The following is a 19028-nucleotide window of genomic DNA, read 5'->3' as shown; positions in this document are numbered from 1 at the left end:
AATTCAAGTGCATTTTTTACACTGCACTGAACCAATAACATGAAGTTTTTCCTGTGGAAAGATTAGTTGAGGAGGAGCAGATGCAGGAAGTGTGGTCAAACTACTGTCATTTGTAAGGAATTTGTGTACTGCATCTTAACCACAGCAACAAAAGTAAAGAAAACACAACGAAACTAAGATATTTAATAAAAGCAGCAGAGGAGGGGCAAAACAGAATTGGGACTAGAGAGGAAGAACAGAGTGATGAATGATCTGTCCTCTATATAGGACGAGGTGTCTGCAACTTTCCCGGAGCCCCAGAAAGCAAACTTTCTGCCTGATATTATTCTGGGTCAGGAAGCCTCAGGGGGAGACAAGAAGCGGAGCAGGCTTGGCCTTTCTTTGGCCACACAGCACACTGGTCTGCGTATCACTCATTCCCTGGTGTTGTTCTGAGCAGCTCGTAGTATGATCTGAAAATCTCACCAGCTAGGTCTTTCATCAGAAATGGCCGCAAGTGGGCTACGTGTTAGAACAAACAGGATATAAAGGGGATTTACAAGTGGAGTGCAAACAGCTCTGCACTGGAGTGGAAATGTTTCAGTTGTTAATGTGCTGTATTCACTGAGCTAGGACAGCAAGGAGATGGTGAGAGGAAGTCAATGACATAATAATGTTTAGTCCATCTGCCATCTAGAGGACATGAGGAGGAGAAACAGAAAACGCAGACCCACTTCTTTCATCATTACAGCCTCCTTTACTTGACCTTAAAACAATAGTATTAGAAATAAATTTAATAAATCATCAAGTACAGTACAAATTCCATCGTCCAGGACACTGACTCTGCCGATCAGTGAAATCTGTGATTTGCAGAGTCTTTATACAAATAGGATTTTACATTATGCGTCTTGTAGATATTTTAATCAACATACTTGTCTACATTTCCCCAATAGAAAAGCATGTTTAGTAAATGAAGTACACGAAGTGCAGTAGCTGGCATCTATGATAAAGGTACAGTCATATCTCTGTTTTAGGTTCATTCCCCTATATCAGTGCAAAACATCATAGCTCTAGCTATTTATTCACTGGCAGGACTGTCTCCAACAGTACAGCACATGGCAAAGCTACAAACACTTCTATATGTACAAAATTGCTCATTCTAATTTGAGTCAGCCTGCGCTTCAAAGAATTAGTCATAGGGATGCATTTAATCCAGTGGGAAGACATGTTGGACTGAAGGTGTAACTGATTAACACTTGGTGAGGTTGAATTTGTTTACTATTTTTTCATTCTCTCTGCAAACAGCAGTAGACTTTTGTTCAGTTATTCATATAATTTCTCTATGTTGGTTTGAAATATTTGCTATGTTGCTGTGCTATCTCTCTGTCCCTGTGAAGCGGAAGAACGTCACTGATCAGCTGCTGGGTGAAATACAGGTCACATCAATGTAATGTTCCACACTGGCAGGTATCTGGGCCAACGCCTCTTGTGACTCTCAGCATCACACCTGCTGTAACAGCAGGCAGGGGACGCTGGAGGTCGATAAAGTAGGTGATGGTGTCCCCTTTCAAAGAACACACTGTCTTCTTTTCTTCAGCCAGGCAAGTTACAACTTGCACACATAATCAAATATTCTCTCTCTTTTTTTTGCAGTCTGTTTTATTTTCTTGCAGAAGAAAGGCAGCAGGCTTCTACCCACCAGCGTAACTGATCCTATAAAACTGTGGCTTCCTCCATGGCATTAGCCCACCTGTATAAGGAAAGCACAGCATGAAGTGCAGTTAAAAGAGCAATTTTGTCCCTTTCTTGAATAAAAAAATTACTATACTGTTACTATAAAACCTTACTATTTTATTATCAGTAGTAACCACGTTTAAATATCTTTAAACTTGTATTCTCATATCATATTCTGTAGTCACGGTTCTCACCTCTGGGCTGTGTAGTTGTCCTCGGCTTTGAAGGTGTAATACAAAGTGTTTTTGTGGTAAAGCTGGAAGACGTTAGCCTCGTCCTCTCCCTGCTGCTTGTCAGGCAGCTTCACTGTGAAACCCAACAGAGGCAAACTCTCTGATGCTACTTTCTCCTACAGACAGAATTGTCATCGGGGAAAAAGAAAAAGGATTAAACAATATAGTGATGCAACTGCATTTTTAGTTATTTGTAATCTCCAGCTGAAGCCTGCTCAGTGTGTAAGGCTGTTTATGTGTGAATATGTGCTGTTCAGGTTAAAGGGGAGTGCATGTTTCCCCTCACCTCTTGGGCTCGATAGGTGTAAAGCACCTTGTCTTTTAGGTGGAACCACAGTTTCTTCCAGTTCCTCTTGGTCTTCTTACTGCGCTGTAGACTGCCACTAATGGAGCCTTCTTCTGACACTGTCACCTGCACAACAATAGCATAGTTATTAAAAAAATATAACATTAACTGTCATCCACAGCTATGTGGAGTGAACATGGCTCCTCTGAACGGAAAGAAGAATGTGTTAAGGCAGCAGTACCTTGTTGAAGGTGACAGTGCCTTTTCGGTTTCTCCAAATGTTGGGAGGATGAATGTTTTGAAACATAGTAGAGAGAGGACGGCTGGCCCGGTTTGGACGAGGGCTACTTTTACTTGTCAGAGCTGACGCATCTCCACCTGTAGAGAGGTGCGACATAAATGGATGACATGAATAACAGCAATTTCAAACACTGACAGACAGTCCAAGTGATAAAACCTTAAAAACAAAAATTAGATTAAAGGTGAATTTTCCCACCTCTCTTTGTCAGCTCATTGTAACAGTGATCACACACTTTGGCCATACGGTCTTTCATGTATTTTAGAGGGTATCTGTTTCTGGAGCAGCTCCGGCAGACAATCTGTATCAAACAAAGTACAAGTTATATCCTGTCAACCAAATAATAAAGTATTGTAGAGCACTGTGTTTTATTTTTCGCTCACTCTCCCACAGCCATGGCAGTGGTGTCTGCGAAGAGTGAGGCTGAAATCGGAGGTGCAGTTCATGCACATCATCACTTCCGACACTGGAACAAGTGTGGGCGCTTTCTCTCCTAGAGACAGACGCAGACGATCTTTGGCCTAAAACACACACACACACACACACACACACACACACACAAACACACACACACACACACACACACACACACACACACACACACACACACAAACACACACACACACACACACACTTCATTATGCTTAGGGGAATGATGGCCATAAGTGGCAACACTGGTGGTAGTTATAGTAGTAGCTATAGTAGAAGTGAGTAAAAAAGATGGCGTTTGCTCACTTCTCCTGAGCAGCTGTTGAATCCTGCTGTTGTGCCTCTTGTGTGTTCAGTCACAGCTCGGTTTAGAGTGTAAAACCAGTCCTCTCTTTCAATGAATGAACTGCAATAAAAACTCACTTTTGTTAAAATGCTGATTTTACCATTTATAGACTTTACAGTCAAAATCCAAAATATAAGCAGTTTTAGGGTCAGCTCTTAAAGATTTTGACCTCCTGAGTTTATGAAGACATTTTAATCCATCATTTAAACAGGACACAGCAGAGTGTGACCCACCTTGCAGACAGAATGAAGGAGATGTCTGTTCCCTCGATCTTCAGTGCATTTTGGATGTTTTCTATGACGGGTTTACTGACCTGGTTGAATAATCAGTGATATCACAAATCAAAGGCCAGAAAGACAAAGAGAGAGAGAGATTAAAAACAAGGCAAACACACTTTCACATGTTGACAGAAGAAAACACTATCTGCTAAAGTTTAAAGAAAATTCACCAAGACTTAAGGAGGAAGTCTGACCTTCAATCCAGTGAGTGACAACGTGTTCTTCAGTCTGTATTTCCCGTCCTGCTGCGGGTAGGTGTAGAGCAACACATCGTTCATCTGACAACAGAGATAATGTTCATAGTTCATGTGCAGAGAGATAAGTGTTTATTAAATGTGAATCCCTTTATTCAATTTGATACAAGGATAAAATAATGTATTAAGATTTAGTTGCTCAGAAATCATCATAGACGTGCAGGAAATGTCCACTAGGTGGCACTTTAATACAAAACGTGACCTCTATGAGTTCACACAGTTTATTCACTGATCACAGTGACCACAGACACTGCACAGTACTGTATGTATATATTTTCCTTAGGATGGTCGTTGGTTATTGTTGACTTGATACTAAAATAGTTAAAATTAAATTAAATTATATTATTAGATTAAATTAATTATTGTCCACAAAATACTACAAACAACACCCGATAATGACTATGTGAAAAAAGTTTGTTTGAAATCTTTTCAAATTTATAAAAAAAAACAAAAAAACATCAGTATTTAAAGTCTTTGAAGCACCTTTAGCACCAATTACAGCCCTGTTGTGTATGAAGCTATAAGCTACAAGGCACAACTATTGTTGGGCAGTTACTCCCATTCTTCTTTGCAGTACCTCTCATGATCGATCTTGTTGGATGGGGAGAGTCGGTGCACAGCCATTTTCAGATATTTCCAGTCTGAGGTCCAGAACGCTCTGGAACAGGTTTTCATCAACAATGTCTGTGTACATTGCTCACAAACTCTTGGAAGAGTTTTGATGATTCCAAACTTCCCCAGATCTGTGCTTCAATGCAATCCTGTCTCTGAGCTCTACAGACAATTCCTTGGACTTCGTGGCTTAAGTTAAGCTCTGACATGCACCATCAACTGTGGGACCTTATATAGACAGGTGTATGCCTTTCCAAATGATGTCCAATAAACTGGATTTACCCACAGCTGGACTCCAATCAAGCTGTAGAAACATCTCAAGGATGATCAGCGGAAACAGGATGCACCAGAGCTCAATTTTGAATGTCATGGCAAAGACTGTAAAAACATGTGATTGTTTTTGTTTTTTTAATTTGATTAAATTTGCAAAGATTTCAAACAACCTTCTTTCACTTTGGCGTTATGGGGTATTTTTGTAGAATTTTGAGGAAAATAATGAAATTAATCCTTTTGAGATAAAGTTGTAACAAAAGAAAATGTAGAAAAAGTGCTGTGAATAATTTCTTGCACTGTATCAAGGCTGATATCAAATTGCATTATTAATCTCTATATTATTTTTTTTCAGTGGATTATTTTACTTCCAATCCCTCTATGTTTAAGTGCCTTATTTAGAAAACTGCCAACTCCTGCAGACTTGTTTTATTATGTTGTCTCCAGTATTAATAATAGCTAATAACACGTGATCAGCATCTGGGTGGATAAACTGGCAGGGTAAAAGTTGCGAACCGATGATTACCAACATTTTTCCAGAAGAGACATTTACGAGCAGTTTTAGTGCCGAGCCCTGATCCCCTATTTCAAAAACGCCACAGGAGGGAAAAGCAATGCTTTGATGATACTCTATGGATAATGTGCAAAGGCGTTTAATTTTCGAATCTCTCCTGATTACAACATTTTTTTTACAACAGCTATCTCCGGATGTCCGGATTTTACAAACTAAATGTTTTGTTCAGTACGTCCTCTATGTCTTTTTTCACAATCTCCTTAACTTTCTGTATAACTCTAACTATCTCTTTGTGAAATTTATGATGTTGTGTTGACCTAGTTGTAGCAGATGGTGAGGAATGACCTGAATTATTTTGTTATTTACCTTCTTTATCAAGTAAATTGATCTCCCTTCCTTATAAAGCTTCTTGTCTTTTGTTTACTTTCAAATCATCTTAGTGATTTAAAAGCACTCTCTATCTTAAAGTCAAGCAAATTAAATATTTAGCTGCCATAATTAATATTGTGAAGTTCACAGGTGTACACGGATCCCTCAGATTAAAAGTAGTTGCTGCTGACCTTCCCTGTGTTGCCAATAAAAAAGTGTCTCAGGAAGTCAACACTCAGAAACATCCTGCCAGGAAGCCCTGTTCTTAATAGAGCAGTCAGGACATAGAAGTAGATCATTTGGAAAGTGCCTCATTCTACATTTTACACTAATTTACTAGACGTCAACGACACTGCTATTAGAACCTGCTGTAAATCGGAAATACAAAAAAATTAACACAACAGGAAACAAACAGGAAACAGCATTTACCAAAAACAGATGGCGGGGCTGTCGACTCTTCCTGCTGACCTTCATCAGAGTGCCCTCTTTCACAAAAACCTAAAAAAAAAAAAAAAAACACGAACAGGATTAAAACCAATCACTTCACAAGCCATCTTGTCGTGACAGATACAGGACATCTCCAGTAATTAATGTCGGTTGACTGGGGATTCCCAGCTGAATGATTGTATAAAGGGCAATACAAGGGTGGTGCAGGGCAGACAGGGTGTGCTGGCAAACTTCAGACAGAAACAATGCTGTTATCAGACAGAGTCATACCCGGCCAGGCTGCAGCAGATCCCGCTGGCCATGAACACTGTACTCTATGTTGACCAGGCGCAACAAGTTCTCCTGAGACACAAAGAAAAGAGAAAAGAGAAAAGAACAAAAAGGCAGAGAGAGAGAATATCAAGTCAAAGTACTTTCATGATTCCGCTTGTTATTTTATGTATCTGTCACCTGGAATAATCTGGCAAAGTACTGATTAAATTCATATATTCAGAAATCATGACTCTGGCTAGAACTAAGGTGCTAAATGTCACCAAAAAAAGATGTGTCAAGTCATGCTAACACCTCTTTGAGTTTGTACATAAGAAAAAGCAGTGCTTTAAACTAGGTGCTAAGTAAGAACAACACAGAGCTGTGAATAATGGAAATAGGGACATTTGTCGAGTGTCTGTTATTAGTATTAGTATATGTGTTTGAACTTAAACGTAAACACTGGGCCATTTTTTAAAGATCTTGTGGTAGTTCTGGAATACAATCTATGGGACTATAGGACTAAACTGGAGATGGATGACTGGGAAATAGAATTAATGTGCTGTCATATCTCAGTGATCAGAAGTATATAGACAGATACTATAAGATAATATATATATAATTCTGAATACAGCTGTCTCTTTGCTGTGTTCAAGAGTGATACTTACCCCATGTTTCAAGCTGTCATTTACTTGATCTGCAATGTCAGACACTATCACCACAGCAGCTGAATGAGACAAACACAGACAGAGACATCAAACAAGACACAAAGTACACAGTGTGAACACATTCACATAAATATTCAGAATTGGTGACATGTTTCTTCATCCATTCTTTGCATATAGACAGTCACCTAGAATAACACTCCAATAAGTCAGGAGTCCAGACATGTATACAAGCCTGGACTAAGGTGGCTCCCTTATCGCAGATACAGAAAGAGATAGTGTTGCTGCTACAGCTTGCCTTCTCGTGAATTACATGTTACAGACTTCACACAGCAGACCTGAAATGACTGTCTGGTGGGTTACCACCACAAACCAAAAAAAATCTAAATTGGCTCTCTCATGGCCATCTCTCCATGCCAAATGAGCACAGATAAATTCCCTGTAAACACAAAGCAACATACAAAGACCAATAACGCTCTCTTGTGTGCAATAGATAGCAGAGTGAGCCGCCTCTGTCCACACTGAGGCTGCTGTTTGTTTTGGGTACCTTGGGTATCTTCATATTCCTTGGAATCAGGGGAAAGATTGTTCAGGTAATCTATGAGAGGAGATATGAAAAAAGTTATGCCTCCTGGGAGTCAGGAATGTACGTGATGACAGAGAAGATACTCCATCCATATCGAGCACATCTTGTCCTTTATACTTGACTCACCTGTGAGGAGCATGCGATACTGAGCCACACGCACAATGACCTGCAGGAGCTGATGTCTGAGAGACACTTTTCCCCCAGCTGGATTCTGCTGCTGGGGAAAATGAAAGAAATATAAAATCAACACGTATATTTGTATTATTACTGCTTACAAGGGCCAGATTTACTCACATTAACTTTGGCCATTCAGGTGTTAGATTAAATAAAACAACATGTGTGGTTTATATATGTGTGAACCACATCCAATAACACAGACGACTGGTCAGCCGTGTGGGCGTGTATGAGTGTGTAATAATATTTTGCCTTATTCAGGGGGGTTATATTGGAGGTTAAGTATGTTGTTGATGTTTTCGTATGTTGACAACAATGGTCAGATTTTGAGAAACAGGTGTAATTCAAAAGTGTGTGGGAAAATGATGAAAAATAAACAGTCTACAAGTGTCCTGCCCTGATTAATACACAAAGCGCCTCGGAGAATCTAAGGACTTTTAAACACAGATGCTTTTAAATCAAGCAGAAAAAAAACTGCCCAGCTCTGCAGACTTCCTGCCAACTCCTGTCCTCCATGGTCTATAAAATGGAGAGAGAATATTGGAAACTCCTTTGTCCATAAATGGGATGCTTGTATATAGTGCCACTGTGGTTTCCTTCTACAATCTAGCTAGGTTTTACAAAAGGGTCTAATATTGTGTTCCCCCAGTCCCTGTGGAAACTAACAAAAAAAAAAAAAACAACAAAAAAAAAACAGTCTTAACACTGATCCCTGCCAGGCTCTGCACTAAGCAGCTGGCTGGATAGCATTCGTTTGTAAATGAAACTGTGAACAGATGCTGATCTCTCCCAGTTAAACATTCAAAAATATGATATCCTATTTTTATGTTTTATACTTTAAATCTATCAACTGAACAGCTTCTGCAGCAGCGTCTGTGGCTGTCTGGTTTGAAAAACACTGTTCATTTAACTAAAGCTAATTAAACCTCTTCACTCAAGTGCTGTGAAGATCAAAAAGCTGTTGGGAAATGCAACCTACATTAATTTTAAGATCCCTCTGCATTTAAAGAGATGTTTAGTACTGAACTGTTATTCTGAGTGGCTCATGTTGAATATATTTTTCCTACCCTCTGTAGAAATTACTACTTTATTTATTTATTTATTTTTGCTGTCTGCCTTTTGTATTAACCATACAACACAATACCACACATTCTTCATCACAAATGCTGCTGGTGCAAAACATCTACTGTGGCAAGAAAAAGTATGTGAATTTCATGTCTATATTTTGTGTTTAGACCTAGAGAAGTGTAGGTCTCACCTCAAACTGGTGAACAATGGCAGAAAAGGAAGGTGAGGTTCTGCAGCTCTCCTCCAGCAGGTTCATACTTCGGTCATAGTGACCAATATAAGTGGTAAAAACCAAAAATTCTGCTTTTCTAGACAGAAAGATGTCTGCTATCCTCTGGCTCTCCTCCCTGAATGGTGAAACAGAAGTGAGAGGATTAATGAGAAGCAGCATAAACCAGTCTTCAGATGCTACTTAATTCTGAGCTGCATGAATACGTGCACTCTGTGGAGCAATACAAGAAGAATGAAGAAGGGAAATCCTTTTGTTTACACTGTATATGTGCATAGGTTTGTTTCAGTGTTCCCTCAGACAGTGTATATGTTTCACCAGTGTCGGATGCGGTTCTCCAGCTCAGTCAGGATTCGGCGGTGCAGCGTGTAAACATCAGGCAGCTCATTGAGAATCTCTCGAAGCCTCTCTTCTTCCAACACAGGTTCACCCTCATCCCCAACAGCTGCCCCCACTGCTTCCCGAAAGTCCTGGCGAACAAGAAAAAGAGTGATTTATAAATATTTTAAATAGTGTTAATCGATTAAATGTACAAAATTAATTTCCAAAAAAAAGTTGGGATGATGCATCACCTTTTGTTTGGGAACTGAGGAGACCAATCATTTAATTTTGAAAATTTTGAAAGCTAAAGTTTGCCTTGTTCTTGTTTGATATATTTAAATGCTCAACGAGTTGTTGTAGGTTGCACCCAAATCTGTGTACATCTTATATAATTAATGGTTCCTTCATAGATATAAAAGTTAACCCCTGCTGAGATGCTCTTTTTATACCCAGTCATGATATTAACTATTATTTAACCTAATTACTCGTGAGATGTTTCACCAAGTAGTTTTCTGGTGGTAGAAACTATTGAATATACATTATATTAACAAATTTGATGAGAATACACTTACTTCCTGAAGACGTTTAAGAGCTTTCACATGCCTGTGGACAGGAAATATGTACACAGTTCAATAAAAATCTAATAAGTTTGAACAGAGAGGCAGAAATGTATGAAAAGGAAATAATTAACATGTAACTTACAATTTTTCTGTATCCACCAGTTCTTTTGCAATGTAAAAGGCCCTGGATCGACCATCAGGCTGTAAACAATCATATTATTTACTTGTAATTGGATGAGCTAAAGCATCAAGTATAGCAGGCTCTCTTCTCCACACTGTCTCTAAGTAGCAATCAGACTCTAAATAATGAGGACAGGCCTGTAGTACCCTATTAACCTCCATTAACCTGTGTTAAAATCCTGGCTTGTGGGGGCAATTTTAGCGATGCCCATGGTGAAAAACAGTTCATATTCTTTTTCAAATATATCTTCAATTCTATTTATTTATTTTTGGTAAAAGGTGGCTCTTGCTCTTTCAAAATAAAGATACAAAACAAATTAAAGAAATAAAGATAATACCCTTGGTAAAACAGTAAGAAATCCTGTGACAAATACAGGAGAAAACATGCTCAAGTAACTAATACTACTAGTAATAATGAAGTTTAAATTCTATACAAGACATTTAAAAAGGTTAATATTGAAATATTGTTATGTCTTTATAAAGTGCTTCTTTTCCAATCTACTCATATTTATTTACATTTGTGAGAACTGACCTGTTTGTCGTAATTGCTGTCTGCACCTGCATCTTCCTCCTCAGAGGTGCGTCCCTGGTCTTCCTCGCCCGCTGTCTCTCCCCTGACATCGCCCACAGAACCAGTTTGTGGACCGACAGCCACTGAACACACTTTGTAGGCTTCTGTATAGGCACTGGGAAGTGACCACAAATGTCAGTATACACAAATGTAAGAATAGTGTTAATATTTAACAGTAATTAAACAATAGTGAAAAAAATGTGGGACCAGATGTTTTAGAACGTCTTCACTAGTTTCCTGGCAACTAGTCACGGCCAAGACATAGTCCGGCACATAACCCCCTCACAAAACCACAACTATTTGTTTTCATGCCTGACTGACAGTCATTGTGCTACCTACTAATAATTAGAGAAATGTTAAATATTACTCTATATGTTCTGTATTATTCCTTTGCTGCTCTTGTGATTGCTCAGATTTTTCTTGGAACCTCTTGGGAGACTCTCAACCCCAGGCTGGGAACCACAAGTCTGGGTAGGTAATGTAACATTGGAATTTTTGCCACAACTTTGACTCAGAAGTTGGATAATGTTAACTGCATTCATTCATGTGAAAATAAATCTGATGAATTTCATTTAACCAGCACAGCCATCTTTATAGTCCTTCATGGTGTTCTACATTGAAATATCACTATAATAAACACACTGTATTCAGTGTTCCAAGCCAATGTGAATAGATAAAGGCTACAGAAACCAATAAACTGATCCTGAAAGGCCTGCGGTGATAACTGTACCCAACCAGGGACGCATGTCGGTGTTTTATGCTACAAGATTCTCTTCTGCAGGGAACCTAAATGAATATGCTAATGTCTGCCACTCATTGGGGAGTGTAAGCTATGCAAATAAAAACACATGTTTAAGTTGCAGTATGATGCAGCAGCCCTCTTTGTGACCAATTGCCTTGTCGATGTTCCCACCATGTTTCTCTCAATGCACCAACAGATTTAACCTCCAATGAGATGCAAATAAGCCACATATGAACAACATATGTGAACAGTTCAGATCTGTGCATTAGACACGTTGGGGCTGCACGGCCCATTACTGCTCACAGGATCACATTTTGGATGAGATCCCGGGAGGTGTGTAAACCACAGCTTCTATATTAGGCTTTTATATCACTCCCACAGAAACCGCCTCTGTCACTTATCACAGTCCTGCTGTGTTGTATAAAGGCTCAAGGCAAAAACTACAGATATAAATTACAGAAGAAGACATCAAATATTAATTTTCTCTTTGCCCCAGGTTCAATGGTGAGCCAATTTGCTCCAGTGACAGTAGTGATGGGAAGAGGCACCACAGATCTCCAAACTATCTGCTAAAATGACTCCTTCAGGCTGTTGCTAAACTACCAGCTTCTACAACTGACTCTGCTGTCCATTCAGATATAGCTTTGCCAAGCAAGACCTACTATTTGATAATGACAAAACAATGCCACCCAGTGTGAGTGAAGTGCAACTTAAATTACTTAAATTGGTTGTATTAGTGAAATAATTTTTACCTGAAATTAATAATTCAGCAGGTGTAGCTACTGTTAACAGTCCACATAGTCCTATTTGTATTCAGACAGTAGCTTAAGTCATAGTTGACTCACCCTACTACTTTGAAGGCACACCTACTACGAAAAATCTGAATACTACCAGGACCAATGCTGTCTGAACCCAGACTGATGAACAAAATTTGTATTCTACTGTTTGATTCCGCAACTTACACATCAGTTTACCTTCATAAGCTAAATTAATACAATCATGTACTTATCCAGCTTCAGGGAATGGAAAAGCAAACAACAATCGAATTCATTCATAACTAAAGACAGATAGGAGGTCCAGTCTTCATCCTGCTGTGGCTGAACTTAGAGTGAAGCATAGAATGAAGATTGCGTATTTACATGTATTTATCAACAAGCATCGTGTCTATGTTTAGTTCTTTCAGGTAATACAACTTCTTAGTACTTTAAAGCCTTCGTTGTACAGTTTTTCTTTGAACCTTGAGAGAGGGGGAAGCACTGCGGTGAACAAGTGCTGACTACAGAACATACTGAGATTGTATCTCAGCCTGTTGTTCCTGAGTGGCTAGAGAAGAAAAATGACTCCAAAATGCTTTGACAATTAATCATCCTGAGCAGCCTGTATGATATGGGCACAACCAACAGGAATGCAGGGGGGATGGGTTAATGTCAGCGCAGCATGGCTGACCATACCAACAAGCAGGGAAACAAGAGGATCTACCCACAACACCAACACAAAAGGCTGTTTCTGCACCTAGACAGAAGATTTATGAATGAAACCAGTGTGTTTTCACTGAGATCTGAAGAGACCACCAGCAGCAGCAGCAGCAGTGCCGCCACCCAACATGCCCCAACAGCACCCAGTCCTAATCTCACAATGTTGTGACTTGATGCTATATAAATAAACGGAATTGAATTGAATTAAATTAAAATAACTTCAGCACTGTCACAGTGAGAATATTTGGATGGTGAAGTTAATATTTAATGCAGTGCTGTTCCTCAGAAGACTCATTATGTACCTTTCTGTTTCTTGTTCAGGTAACTGAGTTTTATGTTCAAACCCAGGTAGGCTGCTCATGTCCACATAACCATCAGTCTCGTTGGCAGACGACAGCACTCGACTGGGACGGTCGAAGAAGTTTGGGAACGGCACCTGTCGAACAGGCCTCCGCTGCGGGACCTGGACGTTCTCGTAGTCTGAGCTGATGGCAGGAACATTCTCATAGTCAGAGGTATCTGCGTTGGGGAAGGAAATGGAGCGAGGCTTGGTTAGGGGGAGAGGTATGAAAGGCACACGGGAACGATCCTCAAAAGACTCCACTCGGACGACACTGCGATTGAGGAAGGCCACAGAGCTCCCTTTTCTTTTGCTTTCATTGTAGTACAAAAACGTGGAGGCTGACTCCGTGGGAATTTGAGATTTACTAGCAGAGCGTGAGTTGAGCTGAGGAGAGCTACTCATGCTGTGCCTGTCTAAATCCAGCAATCTGCTGGCTGTGTGGTGGCTGGGCTCGTGTGACTTAAAGGAGGTTGGATTGACATCCACCACAGGCTTGCTCTCTGTTTTCCTCTTAAACTTAAGCATCAGGAAGCGCTTTATAGAGGATTTCTTTTTCCTGTTTTTCTCTGGCGAGTCTCCCTCAATGAGAAGTGAGGGGGAACTCTTCGTGATGGGCCTCTTGGTGATGTAGGCCAGCTCAAATGGAGGAGGAATATCCACCACAGACGTTGGAGTGGACAGGCCACTGGACGGCAGAGGTGAGCATCTGGAGAAGCTTCCAGATGAAGAAATGGCACCACTGTGCATTGGAGATCCTTCTCTGTAGACACACAGAGGCATGTCCTGTCCCTCCATGGACAGGGAGCGGGGATACAAGGCCAAATAGTGGGGTTTGGAGTAGCTTTTGTGCCGCACTGAGCTTAACAGGGGGCTGCTGCTAAGTGTAGGTTTTCCGAATCCACTCGTGTAGGGCCTCTGAAGAAACTGACCTCCCATCTCAGCCCCATTATTATTAACGCGGTGTAACAGCGAGCGGGATTGCATCCCCGTGACCTTCCTGTCAAATGGAAAAACATTTTGTCCTGAACTGTGGCCCGGCTCCTCGTAAACATGCTCATCACTAATGTCCTGCTCTGTATCTGTGTTGTCGTCCAGAAATGGCACTATGTGACCCTCCAGGTCGTTGTCATCTCTGAAGACAGCTGAGTCACTTGGAGAGAGCAGCTGGCTTTCTGAGAGAGAAGAGGTCAGCGAGGTGTCAGCGTCTCTTGGCACGGAGATGGACACCAACCTGAACCTTGGCTGGCAGTCCGGATGATTCATCGAGGCCTTTGCTGTCTGAGTTTTGTGCTCTACAGTTCTGAAAGACATACTTTTTTGACACGACCTTTCCTTGTTCTCATCACCGCTGTTGCTGTTGGACTCAACCCTGTTACCAATCTGCTCATAATCCCCATCAGACACACATTTTGTTGGTTCATTTTCTGCTGTTTCATCACATGCTATTCCACTGCCATTTACAGACGGACCCTTGTGTGGTGTTTGCAGACTCTGTGGTAGTCCATGAGCTATTTCATTTCTTGACGTGATCTCTCCGTTAATAATGTCTTCTGAAGAGACGTAGTGGGATTCATTAGTTGGTTCATGCTCCAAGATAACATGTTCCTCGTTCGTATCACAGAAATATTTCTGGTTGTTAACACTGAAGTTCTGTAGGTTTTCACCCATTTCCTTTCTTTTATGGCCACATCTTAACTTCAGGATGTTACAAGTAATGCCACAATCAGAAGCAGATTCCCCTTCTTTTACATCGTCATCTGTTACAAAAACATATGTGTCGGTGTCCTTCCTGTTTTCACTGATGGGGGCTCCAGGCTCGTCTGTGAGAGACTCGCTCAAATCATCTGCTGTACAGTCGCCTGTTTCATCCTCTGGAATTTGGAGATTTTGCAGCTTCTCCTTCGTGTGTCGATTTGGAGCAGAATAGCCCCCGCCCTCCTCGTCAGTGCTGTTAACAGAAACATTGCCCATGGAAAGGCCGTCTGTGTCAGCTAGCGCCTCGCCTGCATCACAACCCTCAGCATCCATGTCCTCAGTGATGTCCGTGTCAATCATCTCCACCGCCTCCTCGGAGTCAGCTGTGAGTCCAGCATCACTGACCCACAGTGTTTCCACAGAGTCCACCTCCTCTGTTAGGGCACTGTCAGTTAATCGCCAGTCCTCATCCATCTTCTGAATCACGTCTTCATCCTTTTCCTCTTCTGTCATCTCTCCATCCTCTGACCCCTTCGACACATTCTCGAGATATTTTTGTGGTGAGCTGATGATGTAGGTGGTAAACTGTTCTTCTTCTGTAATCACACTGTTTAGACCATTCTCCGTCCCAGGTTCTTCATCCATCTCACCATCTGATGTGAGCAAGCTTCCATTACTGCATCGTCCCTCATTACCATTAAGCTCTAATGTAACTTTAGGTTTCGGGGCGATAGAAGGTTTGGGACCCCTGGCCGCAGACATGAGAGGAGAAGACGGCTTCAGACTGGCGTGACAAACAAATCTTGGCTTTGGAGCAACAGAAGGCTTGGTGCAGTCTGAGAGAACAACAGGAAAAGGAAACTGTAAGATTATGTGCTTTAAAATAGCTCGTGTGATTTGTGTTATGTCCCTTCGACCCACACCTGCTTAAAGATGCAGTTTCAGAATAAAACTGCAATGTGTTTGTACTTGTGGCATTTTGATATCAAACTAATCACTGCAGTAATAGTTTGACCTTTTTCTCTACAAGGTGTGTGCAGGTTTGTTAAACAACTAATCAAGGCAGTTGTATAGATAATGCAATCCTGCTAGATGTTCTTCTTATGTTAAAAAGCTACTCAAAGTGCTAAAATGTGGTCATTTCTTACATTAAAGACTTAAAATGAGTATGTATTCTTTATATACATCCTTTGAGAAAGAACACAAAAAATCTAAGGGATTTCCCTGACTCACTTCCTGTGATTCAAGGCAGAGAAATCCCTCTCAGACTGCCTCTTCTGCTTTTAGGGTAATAAACTGTAAACTTCTACAAAGGGAAGTGACAAAAAGCAACACATGTTGTTTGTGCTGGTTTAATACATTTCAGTGATGCACAACAACATGATCACTTTCAGAGCAGAATCTGATAAATAGGAGCTCTGGCAATAACCTGCAAATTGGGTTCACCATTCTCTGGACAACAAAGACAGAAAAGATTTTAGTGTATGGTGTGAGTATGTACCGAAAAAAAATAAAAATAAATAAAAATTTAAAAAAAAATCGAAAATTCATATAGTTTTTTTTAAAATAGGTATAAACCTGTGGATGACTCCCAGAGAGGCTCAGGAATCAAAACGTGTTCTTAGGTTTTAACACTCAAAGTGAACTAAATGTGCTCTTAATAACACCGAAATCAATGTTTTTCTATGAGTGTGATATAAAAATGATTTACTACCTCGACATTGGCATCTGGCATCTACAAAAACACCAGCTTCACATCCTTTTGCTCCGCTGTATTCTCCATTTGCACAGATGAATTGACAAGAGGAATAAAAGTTATTAAGTCTAAGTCTATCTGACTTTCTACGCAGCCGGGTGCACTTGCTCAAAATTCGTTGTATTTAACACTGAACACACTAAAACCACGTCAGTGAATTCAAAATTAAAAATCCTCTCACCTGTGTTCATTTTGGCGACGCGACCATCTCCAACATCTCGTCTACAAAAAGCAGCTGCAAATTTCTTTCAAGTGTAAAAAAAAACGAAGCTCGCAACAAATTGTTAAACTGTCCACACACACAGTCTGACTGAACACATCCCTGTCCTCCCCTGAGAGCGAGACGCCGCTCAGCTGATCGTTTGTGCGTCCTACGGCGCGCAGGACGCGACTGGAAACCAAATGAAGAAAAGGCTCGACCCGCTCTCTGTTACACCAAAGCACACCACAGGATCCCTCTAAAAGCAGCAGCCAAGTGCTGGAAATGTCAACATCGACGTAAACCTGAAATCAGAAGCTGATTAGTGTCTGATATAACGCCACTGTCGATACAGCATTAGGCAAAATACACGCATTACACTGTATTTTTATTAAAACATGTCAATACACGTTTGAAATCTAGAATAAAAGGTACAGTTACTCAATGATTTCCGGATTTAGCTTTATAAATCAGTTGTTAGACACTATTAATACTATTAGTACCTTCTTTCTTTGCACCTTTTGACCACATATCTGTGGTCATTTTGCATCCTATAACAGAGCTCTGTCACTTTCTAAAAACAATATTAATAATCACTTCACACAGAGGCTCTGGACCAGGGGCCACCTCACCTCTCCTGCCCCTGTACCCAGAAGGTCCATTCAGTAATCCATCCCTGGTTGGTATCTCACAAAATCAGGGCCCTGTGAGTATTTATTAATGGATTATTGCAGGCTGGGATTTTCACAAATTATTCATGACTATAGCCATTGGTCACAACTTAAAAACTCTACATAACTAATCGCTTATTGGAAAGTCGTGCGTTGTTTTATTTTTCCATCAAAAAACATCCTGTACTCTTACTATTCTAGCAAAATAAAACTCCTCCACTACAGTTTAAATATCTGTAACTTGATTTGGGTATTCCATGTGCATTACAGCGATTCAGATAAAGTTGTGGTCAGGTGTAAATGTTATGTTCTCAGATGCTGGCTGTGTGTGGATGATACTTTTATAAAGTCATAATACAGCTCACATCTGCTCAAAATGGTCTTGTATCTGAGATCTTACGTATGTCAGCTCTCCTGCATTGATAAATCAGCCTTGTTTGCCTGCACACCCGTGTGACTGACTGATTGGTGCACAACAGGCTTTTTCTACATAACAGGAAACTTCTCTCCCTGTTTCCTGCACAGCCCAGCTTCACATCCTTAGCAGCTTATGGACATCATGATCACATTTAACCCCTCGGTGCATTAACTCTGACTCACTGGCAATGAAGTAAGGGAAGCTATTTTTGCTCTTGTATTGTACAGCTGTGGAAGATTTATTACAATAAAAATATCTGGGCTTTGTACGACCTGGCTGTTTTGACTCCAAACCCTACAAATAGAAAAACCGAAGTCTATGTTTAATTAGATGCTAACTTCATTTGAAAACTGACTGAGTCCACGCCTAAACTCTCTTCAGACCATGAAACATGCAGGTTATGAGATGTTACATCCACTACCTGACAACAAACTATCGTTAAAATTTAAACAGCACCCTGAAGCATACTGAGTCTTTCTAGAGAACTGAAACACTTCATAGAGGCTGTTCTGTGTTGATTAGGCTCAACAACACAATGACGAAGGGTCTCAGAAATCAATCCCTAGCAATGAGGAAATCTTAGACACATTAGTCACTGACGTAGTACTGTACTTTACTGTATGAATAAATTGTTCAGCACAGCCCAACAAAAAACTTCTTCTCTTGAGATGAAACTTCTGTTGATCTCGCTGAGACCATAAACAGCATTGTCACTAAGAGAGTGTACGGCTCATTAAAAAACATTATGTGGCTACACCTTTGACCCTCTTTTTGTTGGTGCAATAATTGCGTTTTCATATTGAGTCAATAAAGGGGAGGGACGTGGGCGCTGTGGTCTGCAGTAGCAGAGAGTAATGACAGATACTCTGACAAACGTGATCAATATGAAAGCATGTTTTCGGATGAGAGGGTGTCCCCCAAACCACACAGACATGTGTAGAATAAAAATAGGTGGCATAAGGCTGGTGATATGCTGTAGTCAAGTCTGATGCTGTTCTTCAGATGTGCATATCTGAGCTATCTGGATACGTCTGGATTTATTGGTTCTTTGAACCTTGTGTAAAATGTATCTGGGGC

At 40.5% G+C, this 19028-nt stretch overlaps 1 protein-coding gene across 3 annotated transcripts; it reads right to left on the bottom strand.

Annotated features, from left to right (window-relative positions):
- Nucleotides 1-716: 716 nt before the first annotated feature.
- Nucleotides 717-17074, bottom strand: LOC113154744 (FYVE, RhoGEF and PH domain-containing protein 5-like). 3 transcript variants are annotated; one of them, XM_026349100.1, is made up of 21 exons: nucleotides 16845-17074; nucleotides 13172-15743; nucleotides 10614-10767; nucleotides 10044-10102; nucleotides 9914-9944; nucleotides 9339-9490; nucleotides 8982-9138; nucleotides 7676-7766; nucleotides 7511-7561; nucleotides 6967-7025; nucleotides 6320-6391; nucleotides 6032-6100; nucleotides 3778-3861; nucleotides 3539-3618; nucleotides 3266-3365; nucleotides 2914-3051; nucleotides 2729-2831; nucleotides 2474-2610; nucleotides 2233-2358; nucleotides 1908-2062; nucleotides 717-1729 (listed from the first exon to the last, which is right to left on the bottom strand). In XM_026349100.1, exons 1-21 carry the CDS (start codon nucleotides 16852-16854, stop codon nucleotides 1693-1695), a joined length of 4437 nt encoding a protein of 1478 aa, XP_026204885.1. In that variant the 5' UTR covers nucleotides 16855-17074; the 3' UTR covers nucleotides 717-1692. The 3 variants fall into 3 exon arrangements, with proteins under 3 accessions (XP_026204885.1, XP_026204887.1, XP_026204886.1); XM_026349102.1 differs by having other exon boundaries at nucleotides 2260-2358; XM_026349101.1 differs by having other exon boundaries at nucleotides 7676-7763.
- Between the last annotated feature and the right edge of the window lie 1954 nt (nucleotides 17075-19028).

The sequence above is a fragment of the Anabas testudineus genome, chromosome 5 (assembly GCF_900324465.2).
Source record: "Anabas testudineus chromosome 5, fAnaTes1.2, whole genome shotgun sequence".
In the NCBI taxonomy this organism is placed as follows: Eukaryota; Metazoa; Chordata; class Actinopteri; order Anabantiformes; family Anabantidae; genus Anabas; species Anabas testudineus.
The sequence above is the reverse complement of the archived record's forward strand: the minus strand, read 5'-3'. Positions and strand labels throughout refer to the sequence as shown.